Source organism: Lates calcarifer, linkage group LG2 (genome assembly GCF_001640805.2).
Source record: "Lates calcarifer isolate ASB-BC8 linkage group LG2, TLL_Latcal_v3, whole genome shotgun sequence".
NCBI lineage: Eukaryota > Metazoa > Chordata > Actinopteri > Centropomidae > Lates > Lates calcarifer.
Window position 1 is genome coordinate 3,655,309 of NC_066834.1, and position 18,112 is coordinate 3,673,420.

At 43.1% G+C, this 18,112-nt stretch overlaps 1 protein-coding gene across 2 annotated transcripts in view; it reads right to left on the minus strand.

The window, feature by feature from the left end:
* ankrd11 (ankyrin repeat domain 11) overlaps positions 1-18,112 on the minus strand; it is a 91,251-nt gene that overhangs the window by 4,694 nt on the left and 68,445 nt on the right. Inside the window, exons 4-13 of one of the 2 annotated variants that reach the window (XM_018683149.2) lie at positions 16,567-16,699; positions 10,178-10,351; positions 8,995-9,195; positions 8,747-8,889; positions 8,254-8,401; positions 3,675-8,127; positions 888-3,558; positions 572-670; positions 227-370; positions 19-111 (exon numbers count right to left, since the gene is read on the minus strand). In XM_018683149.2, coding sequence (XP_018538665.1) covers positions 19-111; positions 227-370; positions 572-670; positions 888-3,558; positions 3,675-8,127; positions 8,254-8,401; positions 8,747-8,889; positions 8,995-9,195; positions 10,178-10,351; positions 16,567-16,699 — 8,259 coding nt within the window. Of the gene's footprint in view, positions 1-18; positions 112-226; positions 371-571; positions 671-887; positions 3,562-3,674; positions 8,128-8,253; positions 8,402-8,746; positions 8,890-8,994; positions 9,196-10,177; positions 10,352-16,566; positions 16,700-18,112 lie in introns of both variants that reach the window. The other variant, XM_018683147.2, reaches the window with a different exon arrangement.

Below are 18,112 nucleotides of genomic sequence, written 5' to 3' on the forward strand. Positions count from 1 at the left end.
TAAGTAACTGATAATTACCTTCATGCGGTCATATTTATCATCCACATCCTGGATCCAGGAGATGAACTGACGAGCGTTGAAGCGATCCCTCACAGATTTGTTCTCATCGCCCTAAGAACACAGACCAAGTTGCAATGTTGATTAAGTAATGGACTAAGTAATAATTGTCTGCCTCTCATAAGATCAGTTCTAATTGACTTGAAGTGTATATTTGCACATTTCCTACCTGGCTCTCTGATGGCATATTGTATACTTCAGAGTCCAGCAGCATAGTGCAGGCACTGAATGGCACAGCCTGATTGGCTATTGTCCTGGCTGCTCTGCAATGGACCCTTAAAACCTCCTGCTCGCATGAAACAATCAGCTTCTCCTGTGAACAGCAAACAAAAGAGAAAAAGAAAGTTAGCATTAGATATAGAGTTGAACACCAGGCTGACAAACAGGCTGGCTGGTGAGGTTAACAGGAATGCGTCTTGGGTCAGCTGTTTAAAAACAGGCTTTGTGCACATGCAGGAAGCAGGAGTGAGCAATAAGTGAAAACATGAACTTGTCCTGAGAGTATATCCCTTACCCGTTCTATGCTGTGCTGCAACCTGAGCTTCCCTCTTACTGCCTCCTGTTGTCTGAAGAGCTCCTTCAGAGGTTCTGACAGCGATGGAGGTGGGGCAATCTGACAAGCAAATACAACACTTTCATTTAGATGGTCAAGATACAGTAATCATGTCCGGAAAGAAAAATCTCTTTCTGTGCACTTGTAAATGAAATGCTTTACATCTGAATATTTAAAATGTTAACCAGAAACAGACAGTTATCTCAAACAGTTTTAAACCTACTCACACTACCCTGACTTTATCATTAGTGAATAAAGTAAAGACACAGTAACTTACCACAGGGATGTGAAGCTTGCTGAGGGGCTTGCCATCCAGCAGGTAGGAGCCGGTGTAGGTCACATATTCAGCGTAACACTGTGGGGCCTGTGGGGTAATATAGCACAGAATCTTCCTCTTTTCCTCAATCTTCTTCCTGATCTGCAGGTACTCAAAGTAAGGGTTTGAACGGTCACTGTGGTAGGGCTCAATATCGTCCAGCTTGATGGCATTTACTACTACAGCCAAAGTCTGCTGGATCATTTCCCTGGTCTGCTGCATTGCTGTGTTCACCAGCTGGACCTGGACCTGCTGCCCAGCAGAACGAGGAAATTTCCTCTTCCGCGGGTGCTGGGTCTGAGACTCCTCTTCGTCCACAGGGAGAGGGCGTCCTTTTGTTGTCTTACTGAGAACCACTGATGCAGAAGTTGTCACAGAAGTTGGTACAGACACTGCCGAAGTTGAATTAGATGCAGTAGAGGAGACACTAAGCACAGATTCTTTGTCTTTCTTCAGAGCTGAGAAGGAAGAGGCTGAGGTGGGCGTTGGGGTTCTAGTAGGAATCGGATTAATGCTCACTGCTGGACTGGTCGTTACAGGGGTGGCAGTGGCAGACGAGGTTATTATGCTGGAGGTAGGAGGGACAGCAGCAGCTGAGGGATTGTTCTTGGCGCGATTGCGGGTCATCCTTTGAGGGATTTCATCCACCTTCTTGGGGACATCTACAGGGGCAGACACAGTGGTCAGGGTTACTGGCGTTAGCTTGGATGTGGTCTCCTGAGTGTCTGGTAGTTCCACTGTGCTGGAGAGGGTGACTGCCACTGGGGGCTGAGGAGGAGGACTGCATGACACAGACTCTGCTACAGGCTCAGACGTCTCGTCCTGTCTCACCTCTGACTTAACAGCAGACACTGAATCCAGGGGTAACTGCAATGTCTCTGGGAGGGAGTGGATCTGTATGTGAGGTTGCTGACTGGCATCTGATTTCACAGATGAATACAGCATACTGGGATCCAACTCATCAGGTCCACCATACGGTCCTTTTCTTTCCTGTTGTTGAGTGAGAGACAGAGAGCTGTTGACTGGCACACTTTGAGGCTCAGGCTCCAACTCTTGCTGGAAGTTGGCATGTGGTGACGGTACAACTAAATCTTGTCCAGTAGGTTCTCCCAAACCCAGGTCTCCAGCAGGGCATGAAGTCTTAGCTAGGCTTGAAAGGTCCACCTCCATTATATCTGGGTCATCTCTGTCTGTAATAGTATGTCTGATGTGGGCTGACACAGTTTTGTTGTGGTCAGCTAGTTCAGGGTCTCGAGGCTCAGCTTCTTCTGATTTATCTGGTAGTGGTAGGTCAGGCAAGGAGAATGGTCCCAGGTCATCCAGTTCATCTGCATCAGCCGAGAACGGGTCTGCCCAGGGAACCACTGGCTCAGGGGCCACAGCTGGAGCCATGTGGCCATCAGTGGTAGCACTGAAGCTGTGTGTGCTCTGCCTGTTGTCAGGTTCTACAGATGCTGACTCTGAGTCCATCTGGTGACTATCCTCTATGCTAGGTTTGTTGCAGTCCTGGAAGAAAGCCTCCAACCTATTGGAGGAGGATGAGGTGTTTAAATAGTTGGGCTCCCCGTCCATAACTGTGTCACGCCTCTCTGGAGAGGGGATGTCAGCCACAGCTTCCTTCTGCTCATCAAAATCCTCTGGGTCCTCTTTATGCCACCTATTCCAGGTAGCATAGGGCGGAGTGACAGACGGGTGTCCAGACAAGTGCTGCATATCACTGTCTGAATGTGAGTAAGGACTGGTTATTTTGGAGACGGCAGCTTCTATCTCCCCATATGTCCTGTGGGGAGATTTGAGGTCCATTTCAGAGTTCCAGCCCATGCTGTGATCAAAACAGTTCTCTCCTTGGTTGGGTGCAGTGTGTGTGGGGGAAAGCTGGTGGACTTCTGGATCCTGCTGGTCTGGAGACTCTGCAGGCCAGCTCTTCCTCAGAGGGTCCTCAACTTGAGGGGAGAAGGAGCACTGCTCCCTTGTTTGCTCTGGCTCCTCCACTGCACAGTGGTCTCCATCAACTCTCTCGTCCATATCACCCTCTTCCTCATCGTCCTCCTCCTCTTCGTCGTCTTCCTCCTGTTCCTGTTCTTCTGTGACTGAGGGAAGATCTGAGAGGACCAGGTTAGGCTCACTGTGGTGAGGTTCAGAGATGTCATCGATGTCCAGGGGTGGCAAAGCAGCAGGAGCTGGGGTTGGTGGTGCAGCAATGTCGAAGCAGGGCTCCTGGGGATCTGGCCTGTGAACTGGTGTAGAGGGTTTGGGCAAGAAACTGTATACACTTTCAGGAAGGTGTTCATTACCCTCAGTGCCAGCAAGAGCTGGTGCTGCCACATCTGCTGTTGGATGGGCTAGCTCCCGTCTAGGGGACAACATTCCCAATGGGGGGAAGTAGGGAGACGACAGGCACTCCAGCCTATCAACTGTTGCTGAGTTGTCCTCTAGAATTTGGGAGGATGATGGATCAAAGTCAGCCTCTGGATCAGTCTGCTGTCGGAGGAACTTGTCTGCCTCAGCCTTGAACTCATCCTCCAGAGGCCTGCGGACGTCTGAGGATGCAGAACGGCTGACGAGTGGCAGCTGGAGGTTCTTTGCAGGGGTAGGGCAGGTGCCTTCCTGGAAACTCTGGGAGTTAGAATACCTGCTGGGTAGACAACAGAGAAACAAGACATTAGGTAACATCCCACATTCAGCAGAATGCAATACATTTAAATGATGAAAACAGTATTGCTGCAGTATGTTTGCATTTTTAAATACCTTTCAAAGAAGGATGGGGAGCAGGCGTTCATTGACATAGTCATGGCAGATGAATTCTGACAGTCCAGCCCATCCAACATAATATCAGGGTAATCCTCTGCACTACAAGATGGGGTGCGTGGAGTCTGCATCACTTCCTCAAAACTAGGGCAGGAGATGACAGATGTAGGCGTGGGGACACCAGTTGGCCTGTTTTGATCTGGCCTGGGAGAAGCAGGGAGGTGCTCCTTCATTTGGTGGCCACCCAGCCAGTCCTTTGAGTTTTGACTGTCTGAGGGCTGGAACTTCCTGCCTGGGGACATCATTTGGGCCGGGAGACCCACATCCTTCAGCTTCTTCTCTTTAAGACCAGACTCCAGGCTGTTGGATTTCTTTGATGACAGCTCACTGCGGTTTTTCCGTACTTCCTCTGTGGACTTGGTTTTGTCCTTCAGTTTTGGGTCCCCTGACTTGGGTCTTAGCTTCTCCATCTGCTTCATCCTCTCTTTGTGTCTCTTGTGGCGCTCTTCAATCTCCTGGTCTTTTAGACTCAACATCTGACCAAAACTCGTCATTTGATAATCACCATCCACCAACAGTTTTTCACGTGGACGACTATCTTTCCGTACTGTGTCTTTGGACTGAGTGAGCTTTTCATTTTCATCCTTAGCCTTAGATTTACTGTGGTCCATTCTGTTGTCTTTGTCCAATGTGTCCCGATTTCTGTCTTTTTTCATCTCAAATTTAGGACTGTCTTCTTTTGACCTGTCTTTCAGAACAGTGACCTGTGGGCTGTCTTTCAACCCTGACTTCACATCCTCTTTGGAGTGTTTAAATGACCCAAAGCCATCGATGTACTTGTTTTTCTCCTCCTTCATTTTTTCCTTATGTTTTTCCTTTTTCTTCTTGTCCTTCATCCTGTCACTGATGACACCAGTTGCTTTGTCTTTGTCCTTTTTGGACATCTCTTTTTCAAATTCCAATGTTTTCTCAAAGTCGTCCTCGCCGTCCCCCTTAGCTCCATATGGGAATGTGTAAGGGTCTGCCTCTAAAGGCATGGGCTCTTTCTCAAAAGGCAGGCTCTCTCTGCGGCTGTACTCTCTGATCTCCTCAGTCTTGTCACGTTTGTCTCCTTTGTCTTTCTTTACTTTTTCTTTCTCCTTGTCATGGCTCTTCTTGGACGAAGACGAAGAGGAATGTCGATGCCTTTCTTTCTCTCTGAACTTGTCTTGGGGCGTAGATATGGACAGGGAGTCTCTCCTGTCCTCAGACACATCAGTCAGACTGATGGAGTCATAGTAACTAGTGAGGACTGGCTCATGACCTCTGTCAGTGAAACTATCTGATGAGATTTCACTGTTCTTGTCATTGGAGTCATCCTTGTAGTCGTTCATAGCTTCTTCCTCCAGTTTTTCCAAGAGGGACTTTTCATTCTCACCACTACCCTTTGAGGGTTTCCTTTCTTTAGAATGGTCCAGTTTGTCTTTATATTTGCTCTTTGTCTTTTCCTCACTTGTGTCCCTTTTGTCCAGCAGCTTCTGCTTATTTTTCTTCTCTTGGTTTGAGTCCACTGACATTCTGTCTTTCCTCTCCTTATGCTTTGCATCTACAGAATCTTTCTTGTCTTTGTTGTGTTTCTCTAAGGAGCCTTTCCTCTCTTTGCCTGTGTCAAATGTGGCCTTTTCTTTCTTCTTTTCTTTGTGGTCTTTGTCCTTTGCCTTTTCCGTGTTATGTTTAGCCTCTGCTGAAGATTTTCTCATTTTTTCTGAAGGGAAGTGATCCAGCTCATCCTGGTCAGGTGTTGAGTCTTTTCTGATGGAGTCAGACACGAGTACGCCGCCATTGTAGCTGTCCTCATCGTCATCACTTTCATCAGTGAATATGTCAGCTATCTTGAACCATGTTTTCTCCCGGACTTTCTCAGGTTTTCTTTCCTCTTTCTTTATCTCCAAGAAATCTTTCTCCCTATCAGCGTGTTTGTCTTGAGAGGCCTTTTCTTTCTTGTCCTTGATCTGTTCTGAAGACATCTTTCGGTCTTTGTCCTTGCCATGAGACTCTTTGTGTTTGTCTTTGGCTCCCTCCTTCTTGTCTTTGGTGGCCCGGTCTGCATCCTTTTCCTTAACAGATTTTTCTGTGGAGCTTTTCTCACTCTTCTCCTTCTCCTGATCAGCTCCTCTGTCTTTTGTTTTCTCTTTGTGCTTGTCTGCTTTTGTCTTTTCTCGCTTTTCTGTTCCTTCGCCCTTCTTTTCTTTCTCCTTTCCAGAGTGGTTTCTTTCTCTGATGTCACAAGATTTACCAGCATCAATTTCTTTGAAGAAAGTATCATTGCCATATTCATCTCTTGTGGATTCTTGTTTGATTTTAATGTCCTTTCTTTCCTTCATAGACTCATACGAGTCTTTACGGTCTCGACTGTTGTCCAGGGAATCCTTGTCTTTTTTGTCTTTGACCGTCTCTGTAGACTCCTTCCGCTTCTTTTCTTTTTCAACTGAGTGACTCGAGTTTAGTTTTTGTTTTTCTGACCAATCCTTTTTCTTTTCATTTGTCTTTTCAGAGGAGTCTTTGTCTTTCTTCCGAGATGTGGCTTCTTTCTCTGATCTTTTCTCATTGTGGTCTGATTTCTTGTCCTTGACTTTGTTTTCTTTCCTCCTCGTCTCCTCCTTAACAGTCTCAACAATTAGTTTGACAGCATTGTTGGCTTTGTACTCCTTGTACTCTTTGACCGGAGCATCCCAACTGTCATCTCCGTAGAGGGAGGAGTCAGAGGACATCTCAGAGCCCCACCTGTCATGATGGTCATCTGAGGCACTGAGCTTTGTGTCCTCTAGGTTAAGGAAACGGTTGTTGACGTCATAGCCTTCGTACTCGGACTCTTCCTTCTGTGCTTTGTCTTTTTTACATTTCTCTTTCTCCTCCTTGGTGTTTTTCTCCTTGTCCACCTTTAGATGCTTTTCCTCTTTCTGCTCACTTTTCCTGTCTGCTTTTGAGGAGGACTTCTCCTTGGACTTTTTCTTTTTCTCCTCTTTGTGAGCCTTTTGTTTATCCTCCTTGGGCTTCTCCTTGTCTTTGACATTTCTATCCTTGTCAGATTTTACAGGCTTCTCCCTCTCTTCCTTATTTGTCTTGTCCTTGGTGGAGTCCTTTGTTTTCTTATTTTTCTCTTCCTTTGCTGTTCTGTGCAGGTCTTTCCCGGATGACCAATCCTTATCTTCAGACTTGCTTTTCGAAAGCCTGTCCTCCTTTTTTGAATGGTCTTTTTCGTGTTTGGACAACTTGACTTTGCTCTCAGCTGGTGATTCTGACTCAACAATTAAAGACTTCTGCCTTGAATCATCAAAATCAAAAGAATAGCTCTTGACAAATTTCTCATTCATGTCTTGATTTAACACTAGACTGGGAGCCTTGTCTTTTTCCTTATTTTTGTGCTTGTGCTTCACTTTATGCTTTTTCAGCACTTTGCCATCCACATCAGTTTTGGAGACCGCACTGTCTGCATTGGGGGTTTTGTAGAGCTCAGAATTTTTCTTGTCTACCGCGTTACTGTGCACGTTGTTATTCTTCTTTTTGTTCTCCTGTGCTTTCCTCTTAACTTGTTTTATTGACTCTACACTGGAATCGGCAGAGGAGTAGTCAGACTCACTGGACAGTCTTGTTCTGACTGAACCAGAGAGAGAGCTGACGTCTGACCATGTCGGGGATGACACGGTCTTCCATCCATCTGTCCTCCACTGCTTTGGATGCTGTTCTGCTAATGACGGTGCTTGTTTTTGAGAGTTCAAGTTTCCATGGGAAGAGGAGGAGGATGCGTTAAAGCCAGGGGATTCTTTCAGGCTCGTTGCAGAAGAGTCCTTTATACTATTTGAGCCCTTGTCATCCTCACTCTCCATATCCCCACAGTCAGAGTCAGATGTACAGAATTTGTCATTGACTTTACCAAACCTGACTTCTTTACTGACATTATTTTTACTCTCCTTCTTCCGCTTCTTTTTTACTTTATTCTTGTCTTTCTGTTGTTTAGAGCTCATGCTGCCAGAGTCTCTAGCCTTGGTATTTGTTTGCTGGGCTTGTTGCCGTGGTGTAGGCGCTGGCGTGAAACACAACGTCCTATCATCCTCATCTGAACTGTTACTGTCAGAGATGATCCGTCTGACAGGTTTCTTTGGTGTGAGCGAGTTGCTTTTGGAATAGGTTTTGACCTCCATCTTGGGTATGGAGATGAAGCTGTTGGCCTTGCTGATGGAGTCCTTGCGGAAGTCTTTTTTCAAGAGGTGTTTATCGTCCACAGGAGGGACGCGTTCCTCCTCATCATCCTCATCAAATTCGTATTCATCTTTGACAGGTGTGACAGCAGATTTAGGAGGGTCTACGGTTTTCCCTTTCAACTTCAGGCCCTTCTCAAACTCTGAGTCTGTGTTATTGCCATCAACAGAGCTGGACGGGGCAAATGAGGGGGCATCTTCCTCCTCTGAAGATTCTGCAGAAAGTAAAAAGAGGAACAATCAATACACAATTCAACACTTAAAGCCCAATCTACAAGAATAGCTTGAATAAGGTGTAACAGTCATGTAATTAAGTGACTCACAGATTTAATATTACATACCTGATGAACTTTCTTCACTTGAAGTGTAAGTGCCTTTCCCCAGCAATAGATTCAGCATAGTTGGAGAGTTGGCAACCTTCAGTGGTGTTTCACCTCTCCTGTTACTTTGACGTGGGTCCCCTCCATACCGTAAAAGCAGCTTAACCACCTGAAATGCATAACATGAAATATTTCATTAATAAAAATTGCAGAGGAGATATTACCAAATCTTGTGGTTCAGAATTCACAGGTCAAAGGATGCAAAGTTAATGCTCCTCTAACGTCACGATTATTATGTATGCATGAGCCGTGAATAAGCTTGACATTGTAATGATCTCAAGAAAAAGACCAGAAACTGTCTCTAAAACCATTAGATCTATTTACAGAGCCTAATGATACCTGGTTCTGTTGTTCTACCCTTTTGTGCTTTACTACTTTGGTAATAATATTGAGTGCATTCAGACATGATCTGCATTTACTGACTATGCTTTTTTGCTTTTTTTTTTTTTTTTACCTTGAAATGTCCATTGTTGGATGCATCGTGTAGAGGGGTGTCATCATCCAGACCCTTGGTGTTGACCTCTGCTCCGGCTGCCAGCAGCTGCTTGGCCACATCATAGTACCCCCTATTGCACGCTTCATGCAATGCAGTCCAGCCTGAACATTAGAAGAACAGCCGTGAGAGACGTGCACACAGCATATGAATGAATATATAGTACTTCATGCACATAGTGAAGGGCAGTCTATGAAAGAAGCTCTCACCTGCAAAGTCTTTTACATTCACATCAGCTCCCTCGCTGATGAGCTCCTTGATGCGGCGTACCTCTCCACGGATTGCTGCTCTGTGCAGCCGAGTCTCTCCTCGCTCGTTCCGTTTATTCACTTTGTCTTTGGTTTTAGATGCAGAGTTTGGCGTTCCCTTCTGACCCAGACTGGACTGCGACTGATGCTTTGGTGTTGTGTCTGTTGGTAAGAGATGGACACTTCACTTCAGCACTTGAAGAGTTTTGTATGGCACATTTTTAACAATTATCTACTGTGTCTTACTGTGTCTATTTTGTTTCTATTATGAATAACAGTTTATTTTAACTGCTTACAGCCACAGGGGGGCAGTCTTACTCTAACAATCAGCAGCAGAGATGTTGGACTTACCTCACTTGAGCTCATTTCATCACATTTACAAGATTAAACTCAAGCCTTAATCACATTTACATTATTGAGTTTGCATAGCTATTGTCCCAAATGATATTTGAAACGCACTCACTTAATCTATGTCCATGCCTTCAGGCATGCAACAAAGGAATTAACATATAAATAAAAATGGCAATGCACTGGTCCGCACCAATCTAATTCTAAAATGTCAACAGTGAGAGAAAAAGTACAATGTTGCAACAATAATACTATTTTAAGCATCTAATACATTTATGGCTGTCTACCAAAAATAAGTGTACCATTTGAGTGGACATAAGGAGGTTGTAAATTCAAAGAATAATCATCTAACAGCATATAAAATATATTGTTAAATATATTCAATAAACAAAAACTAAATGCTTGCATGCCTTGTGCATCTGCATGTCTGCTTTGATTTGTCTCAGATGCTGATATTGCACCATTAGTTCCAGACTAATGCAATACCAACGGGGGGAGTTAGTTTCATTTCCTTGACAGTCCCATGCAGTATTTTCTAAAGTAATTCCACTACTGTAGATAAACCAATATGTGACTATTACAAATGCTAAGACAAAACAACCAAGCAGACAATGTGCTCAAGTGCCAGAAAATAAACAAAACAATCACTCACCTGCCTCACCCACCCTCTCTGCCTCTCTCATTCCTTTCTCACACACATGCACAAACACTGTCTACATATAAAGCTCCCTCCCATCCCTGTTTCCTTGTCCGCCACCCATCCACAGAAGACGTGGCCTCCATGATAAGCACGCACCTGGACTGTTGACGGACTCCTCAGCTGTCATTTGCATGAGCAAGGCCACCTGCTGCCGCTCAGAGAGGGGGTACCCGGCCCGGATCCCTGGCATCCCCATTCCGAACGGCAAGCCCGCCTTCCGGGTGTTGGTGGGCTCCTTTTTAATGCGCTTCCGCTCTGGACCTGGTTTCTCTGTAACGAAAGCGATAGGAGAGAAGCAAAGTTAATTTTATTGGGTTGCATAGACACAATTGCCCGTTCATTCATGGACACATGAACAAATCTAATTTATTGGCCCTAATGGAAGGAGAGAGTAGTTATTAGTGTTATATCAATAAAAGACATTGAATATGACTCATTGGGTACATTTATTTTCCATCTTTCTTGTTATAAGTACAAAAATGTCTAAGCAGTTGCTAAGACGTTCACCTACATTTCCTATATCTGACAATCTGTCACAATTATGACACTTAGATTTTAAATGTTTATTTAGTGTCCTTAAATTGCTTACTTTGTCAGACCAAAAGACAATGAAGCAAAAAGTAATAAATTTACAATGATTTAACAAATAGTGTTCTCATTACCACTCACACTTTGCCTCTCTTTTAGAATTTCCACTGCAAAAAAATCTTTTTTGTACCCACCATCTAAATAAGCCTCTATAAAAACAAAAGCTCATACAATGTACTGCATATGTAGCCCAGTATGTGAGAGGTTTGGTGGTGGCAGGGGGTGACTTTTGTGTTATTACCCAGCTGCTGCTGAGGAAGGGAGGGGCCAGCAGGCAGTGTGTTTATGTCTGTCTGTCTCCAAGCCAATCAGTCCAAATCGAGAAGCGAGGAAAGAGGGTGTGACTTGGCAGAACCACCGTTATTACGAAATAGTTGGTGTACATTTCAATTCAACATGGCCTTGCCAAGGTCACCACATGCCTGCCTGCCTGCCTGCCTGCCAGGCTTACTGGAGACATGGCGCTACTGGACAAAGGCAGCTGCTCCACAAAGACACACCCAGCAATTATTTTCAGTGGCAACATACCATTTGATGACCCTCATGGAGGGTAAAGCTACACGACTGTAACACTTCATCACTGAGGGGGAACAGTTCCCACAGGCCACATCAAAAAAACACTATCAACGATACAGACTCCTATGATAAAGAGAGAAACATCAAATTCAAATGTGCGTGCAGAGAAAAATCAGTAGAGCAGTGGATGTGTCTGAGCGTGATTTCTGTGGGACTTCTGCTCCAAGTCTGGCCTCATTGCTCAAGGCCACAAAAACACAAGTAAATAAGGCAAGAAGGAAGCATGGCGGCTCACGCTTCCGGTGGCTAAAGCCTTTCCAGGAAAATATTTTTCCAGTCACTAGTACAGAGCTGATGAACTTTCACTAACATCTGTGAATACTTACAGCTAATGTGCCCCCACCCCTCTTTGATACACTCTCACGTTCTCCAAAGCATTTGCCATTTAGACACATTCCTTCTGCTAAGACTTTAACAGCAGGAACCACAGAAGCAGCCCAAACATGTTTTTTGAGCTGCAGAACAGAGAAAGTGCTACGCTTGCCTTTCCATACTATGTTTACAAGATTGGGAACTGTGAAGGCAGTTATTACTCTGATACACACATGCAGAGAACTGCCACTAAACGACACACAAGGCAAAAGTCTCTAATATAAGATTCATCATCAGCAGCAGCAGCAGCAACTGGTCTACTCTACACCAGGTTGCATGAGATGCAGGTGAGGCACTTTGTTTAGAACTCAACAGACATTTTGAGCAGGTATGATCACTTCAAACTGACAACTTTTAAGATATACCAGTGAGGCAAAAAAGACGAACTCTTAACCCAGCAACTGCCTGTAGAAACAAATATGACTTTAATTTGAAGGGATGTTGTGGGAACACAGCTACATACAAAATTTGTTCCACATGTTCATAAAGGGGATATGATTTTGCTTTCAGAAGGATTGTGTTTGGTTAATCACCCTGAGAACTGAAGGCAAGATACAGATCAAAATGGTAGATGGCTTTATTAAACACAACTCTGACCAGTGTGTAACTGAGATTACTCATCATCACGTGAAACAAAATACACGTCACATGTGTGATTACTGAATTACAGAAATGAGCAAACAATTACACAACATCGTGTGCCATAGTATATCTTTCTGTTGGATGTCTATTTAGGGAACACTGCTAGGGCCTTTATGTGTCTCAGTAAAATGATATTACTCAGCTTACAGACAGGGTTGAAACCTTTCTCTCCTTACTGCCTGAAACTTGACTAACAAGATAAGAGAATAGGAGAATAAAAAAAGGAAGGCAAGCTTGCTAGGGACAGTCAACACATGAATAGACTGCCTACCTGAGCCAGGGGAGGGGACCACATCAAACATAAATGTCAGGTGATAATAGAGGCAGATTTTGATATGGCAGGCAGACAATACTACAGTGTTAGCTAGCGACAAAACAAAGAGACCGTCTGGTTCAGTTCGCCAATACACTCCACGACAAGAAGAACCACTCTAACCAGTCTGACCAGGTACGTTTGACCGTGGCATGTTAGACTGAAAAAAAAAGTTCTGGTTGGGACTCATAAAAATTGCATAAACAGGAAGTTAAGGGAGAAGAGGCAGGAAGTGGCCAACAGGATGTTTTGTCAATGCTTTGTATTGAGCAAGAGAGACTCATAAATGTATGGCATGAGCATAGTGTGTTGTACAATGCTCTATCTGTCCTCTCTGTCCAGCTGGCACATTTGTTACATATTGCTTTCATCAGTTAAGCAGTGAGTGTACAGCTTCTGTCTATGGGTTTTTTATTTTCAGAGCCCAGTGTGAGTCTGGGAGACAGAAAGACAAATCACTGTGTGTTATAACCTGCCGGGGGAAAAGATGTGTGGGCTGAAGATCTCTGCTCACCACTGTCGCCTTTTGCAGCCCACTCTACATGGCTGAGCTCACACCTTCCTTCAAAGTTCACAAAACCTGACCATCAATACTACGCCTCAAAACTGACCCAATAGGAAAGCAAAGGGTGCAACTACAATTAATATCCAAAAGGGCTGTGAAAAATTATAGTGAAGTGGAGTAGTGAAGCACATGAGGGTAAGCTGTGAATTAAAAAACACAAAAGTGCACATGACTTGAACACACAACAGCAAGCCAGCTGTATTTATTTAGCCAGTAAGTTTTGGGCCACTGTATATTGCAAGTGGGCATTTTCACACACAACATTTTTTTCCAAAAATGCTTCCCAGTTGGGAACGTTTAATGTAAGCCTGCTCAGACACGGTATGGTGTTGTGTAGAAGCAATGTTGAGACAACAGGATTTTGTTTACACAATACCACTGTTGTCGTGTAACAGTTTTTGGCATGAAATAACAAATTAACTGATTATCTCTTTTTTTTTCTTTTGGGGTAATGGGTAGGACTTATTAGCCACAATTAATCACTCTCTGACACAGGATTAAAAACCTCAGACATGCAAAATATTATTTTTGTACTGATCACTCGATCACACATATTCAGAGCCCAAAATAATCTCATCAAACTGACTGTCTGACCAACCAAAGTTCAAAACCCTTACAGTTAAGGAATTTAAAGTGTTAGCATCAATTAATTTAGTGCCTCACTAACAGATCAATCACCTCATTACAGCAATGCAAAATATGTCAACAACAGCAACAGAAGTATAAGTGATCCTAGAGAGCATGCAGTGCCAGAATGAAGTAATTGCTGTCTGTTGTGTGTCTCTCACTCCTTATAAATGGTGGCTGCATTTCAGAATTCTGTTGTTTGCAAACTAAAAGAAGAGGAGGAGCAGGAGCAGAGAAGATTTAGTTGTTTTTCCTTTTGTTTTGGTGCTTCAGTGAGGATGAAGCTCTTCACAAAAATGACCTGAAAACGCTAGTTGGTTTCACATGTAAACAGCATTTTCAGAATTATCCCTCTCAGTGTGGGCGTAGTCGTGATCTGACAAGATTGTTCTACCATCTAGTCTGACTGCTCTTGTGGATAGTGGTGGTGAGGAGGAAGAGAGGAGAGAAGAGCGGAAGGAGGATGACCTCAGGAAGGAGGAATGCTGCTGTCTAACGCTCCTCAGGAGGAGGTCAAGGGAGGCTTGGCGATTCTGCAAAGGGAGGGATGAGCATTGAGGTTTTGAGGGCTCTGATAAACTTCAACTTGAATGATCTGCAGTGTGCTATCCAATCCTCAGTACATGCTCTGGTCCCTCCTCTAACTTTCTAACTTCCTTGATGCTTGTAATATTTGTAAACACTATGCGGACAGCTTCCATGTGCATGCTAATTAGAGGCTGAGTTGATAGCAATGCAGACAAACAACAACAGCATTACTGCAAAGACATCCTCTGCCATTATAGAAAGAGGCAATGCTGTGATATTTATTTAATGTCAGCCCAAGCTCAGGCTAGAGTAGATTTTTCATTTGGTATTCAACAGAGGACAATTTCCAACACTAGATTTTAACACACCTACAAAGACCACAACTGAGACATTTTATTAAGGGAATAAAAGAAAGCCAAATATAATGGAAACCGATTGGATGGGATTTACAAGCTACACAGTAGGGAATCTGCCTGTGGTGTCTTAAAATAATGCATGCCTGCTCTTTAACCAACACAATCACTTGATTCAATATTTCCCTTTTAAACCTGCTAGTTATTATGAAGCAATGGCAAAAAAAAAAAAAAAATTAACACATTAAACAAAAAACCAGCCAATTTCAAAAAACATTCTATTTCAGCCATTTTAGCATTTTACTTGATTTTCCTCATGTAAACTTTCAGTTAATGTCCTTACTAAATACAAAAAAAACAGTGGATGAATTACATACCAATGTTTTTGTATGTGTTTACTTTGAGCCATGGACAAGGTATTTTGGTATATAACGCGATACCACATGGTCACAGTTAATCTCTATCAGCTAAGGCCACAGGAAAAGTAAGCTGGTAGTAGGGTAGGGTAGAAAGGGGGGTGGGTGCTGTGACGTGTCAGAATATCAGAGGTGTAAAATTTTGCAGAGCGGCTAGACACTGACCCAGCAGGGTCAGTACTTGAAAGGCAAAGAGTCAGACTATAAAAACACAGATAAGTTGAGCCAAGACAAAATAATTTTGCTATGCAATACACCCTAATAGATTTTAAGTACTACAATGACAGACTGATACTAGCAACTTGATTGCATAAACTTTGTGAACTGTGTAATGACGTGAGCCCTGAAAACCTCCAGGCTTCTACAGTTTGTAAACATAAGAAACTTAAGAGACAGTTCTGTTCAGAATATGCTGCAGAGAGTTGAGAGTAAAGGACTGAAAGACCATATAGCCCAATCCAATAGCAGATCAAGCTATTAGCATACTAACAGACTGTCCTGCTATTGTTCCTGAGATGAGAGTTCACACCTTCTTTACTGAGGGTGGGGTGTGGTAGACCTCTTTCTTGGAAAAGCTACGAGAAGCAGCCGAAGGAAGCCAACAGGTAAATAAAAATGAAACCAGCTAATGAGATTAAAATAATAATGATATAAACAAGCATACATTATTCCTAAAGAAGCAGTACACTAAATCTTGCAAAATATGTGTGAGCATACAGAAGGAAAAGACATGCAAACAAATGCCACAGGGATTCAACAGTGCCAATCAAAGAAGAACTGGGGAAGCAAGTATGAGCTTCTCAATCAAACATTTCACTTATTCAGAGTTCCCTTGAGCTACACAGTAATTACACACAAACCCACATGCCTACAAAATACGTGTCCAATCTCACTTAACTTGACCCCAAACCAGAACATTCATCTGTTGCAACATGCACACTTTCAGCGTTCCACTCCTGCCTGGAGAGGAAAGCCTTTTTCAAGTCTAATCACTGAACATAAACCAATGTAGCGACTCAGCCAGTGCTGGTGATGAAGGCTGTTACCAAAGCCTCTGAGTTGGACCATTATCAACAAACTAAATCCTGAACCCTTAAAGCCCAAAGTCAAACAAGCATGAGCAGTAGTCCCTCTCTCCCTAATTAAAGAAAACACAAAGCCGGAGCCTTACCAAAGCCAGACCTGGTCAGGCCTGTACGTTATACAAATCCCCACTTAATTGGATCATGATTTTGTGCAGTCTTCCTCTCCTTTTGGACTGCGACTGTAGGAACAAACTCCTTGGTTCTGCCACAGAAACACAGCTGACTTGATGCTAGGGCTGAGAGCACTTTCACTTCACAGAGCCCAACCCCCCTATTACTGAGCAGGGCTAACTACTTCCTGCCAGCTTTAGAGGATGTGATGCAATAACTCCCATTCCTTTTTGATTCCCACTTCAAAGTCACATGGAGGTGGAGATGTCAAAATGTACAAGTAAATGCATCCTGATATAATTCTCTTACCTGAGTCAGAATCTTTCTGGTCTCCATTAGCTCCAGCAGTGAAGGGCAGCTTCCTTTTAGGGGCCTTTTCTTTCATCTCTTTGACCCCATCACTGCGATCCAATTTGGGAGTCTTGTTTGACAACACTTTATCCTGTGAAGGAGACAAATCAGAACATAAAGATGACTATGATAAACATGGTTAAGGGATAAAGATCTTTGATTAGAATAAAGAAACTGCAGTGTAATTTAAACTATATTTACTTGTTTTTTGAAGAGAATGTTAAAATGAGACATTGGCCGACTGAGACAGACACGTATGAGCTAGCTAAGGATCCTGCAGCCTCCTCCTGTACTCAATGCCGTTTTCTGCCCTGACTCTTCTTGCCATTATGGGCTTTGCAAAGTAAAAAATTTTCAATGGAGTTTCCTCCTACATTCCTGGCTCCCTGGCCACAGCACAAAGAGCCAGGCGCAGGGAGAGGAGGCTATGCTGACGCCGACTCGACTCTGTGGTCTACAGCTGCTGGAAACAATCACAAGCCCAAGTGTATGCGCTATCAGCAGATGTAAATACTTATTTTTGGTCAACGCGTTTCTTTGTTGTATTGGGATCTGATTGTGACGATGACTTGCTTATCCTGACTAGCAGCTTTACAACCAAACTGAGAAAAAAGGAAGATGTCTAAGGTTCTGTATAACGGCAATTTCCGTTATTTTATAATCAATTAATCAGTATCTTTTAAATAATTAATTAATTGCTTGACATATATTATCTACACAGATTAGCCACAGCATTAAAACCAGTTACCAAATTTAATGCTGTGATTGAATGGTGTATATATTATAATGCCCAACAATAGTCACTAGAGCTCAAAGTCATATTATTTTGTCTGACTAACAATCTAAAAATGGAAAGCATTTCAATCTTTAACTAGGTCCATTATTTTTTCTTGATAAGAGTAAGGAGCCATAAACCATGGTGGAGAAAAATGCAAGCAGAGCCACATTGAGTCAAAACTGTAGGACACTATGCTACCAAAACAATTTCAAATGCTTTTCCTAGTGTTAATGTAAACCTCTGTGATAACTGTAGAGTGTACAGATGTATTAATAATGAATAAACAAATAATTTAGTTTTGGAAAAAGTAGTAGAACTCTGTAACAAGGACTGTATCTGTGTAAAAATAGAAAAATACAAACACATAATGTCAAACATGTATGGTACAAATTGTGGCATGGAACTGTATGGAGTCAGTCAACTTTTTAACAGTAGAGATCCAGATGTGTAGATTTAAAGGGTCACCACCAAAACAGGCAGAGGCTTTGTATTTTTTCCATCCACCACAGAAATTGGACATAACAGATGCAATCTTTATTAACCACAAAATGTGTGTTGTTCCAAGACCACAGAACCAGTGGGAGCAAACAAAATAGAAACATTTACGAAACTGAGAAAGTATCAACAATTTAGCAAGCTAATTTTTGTTTTTGTTTCTCTTTTTCTGTTTTGTAGTAGTGTTGCCCCTGTTACAATTACAATAATTAAATTAGTAGTTATGTGTGA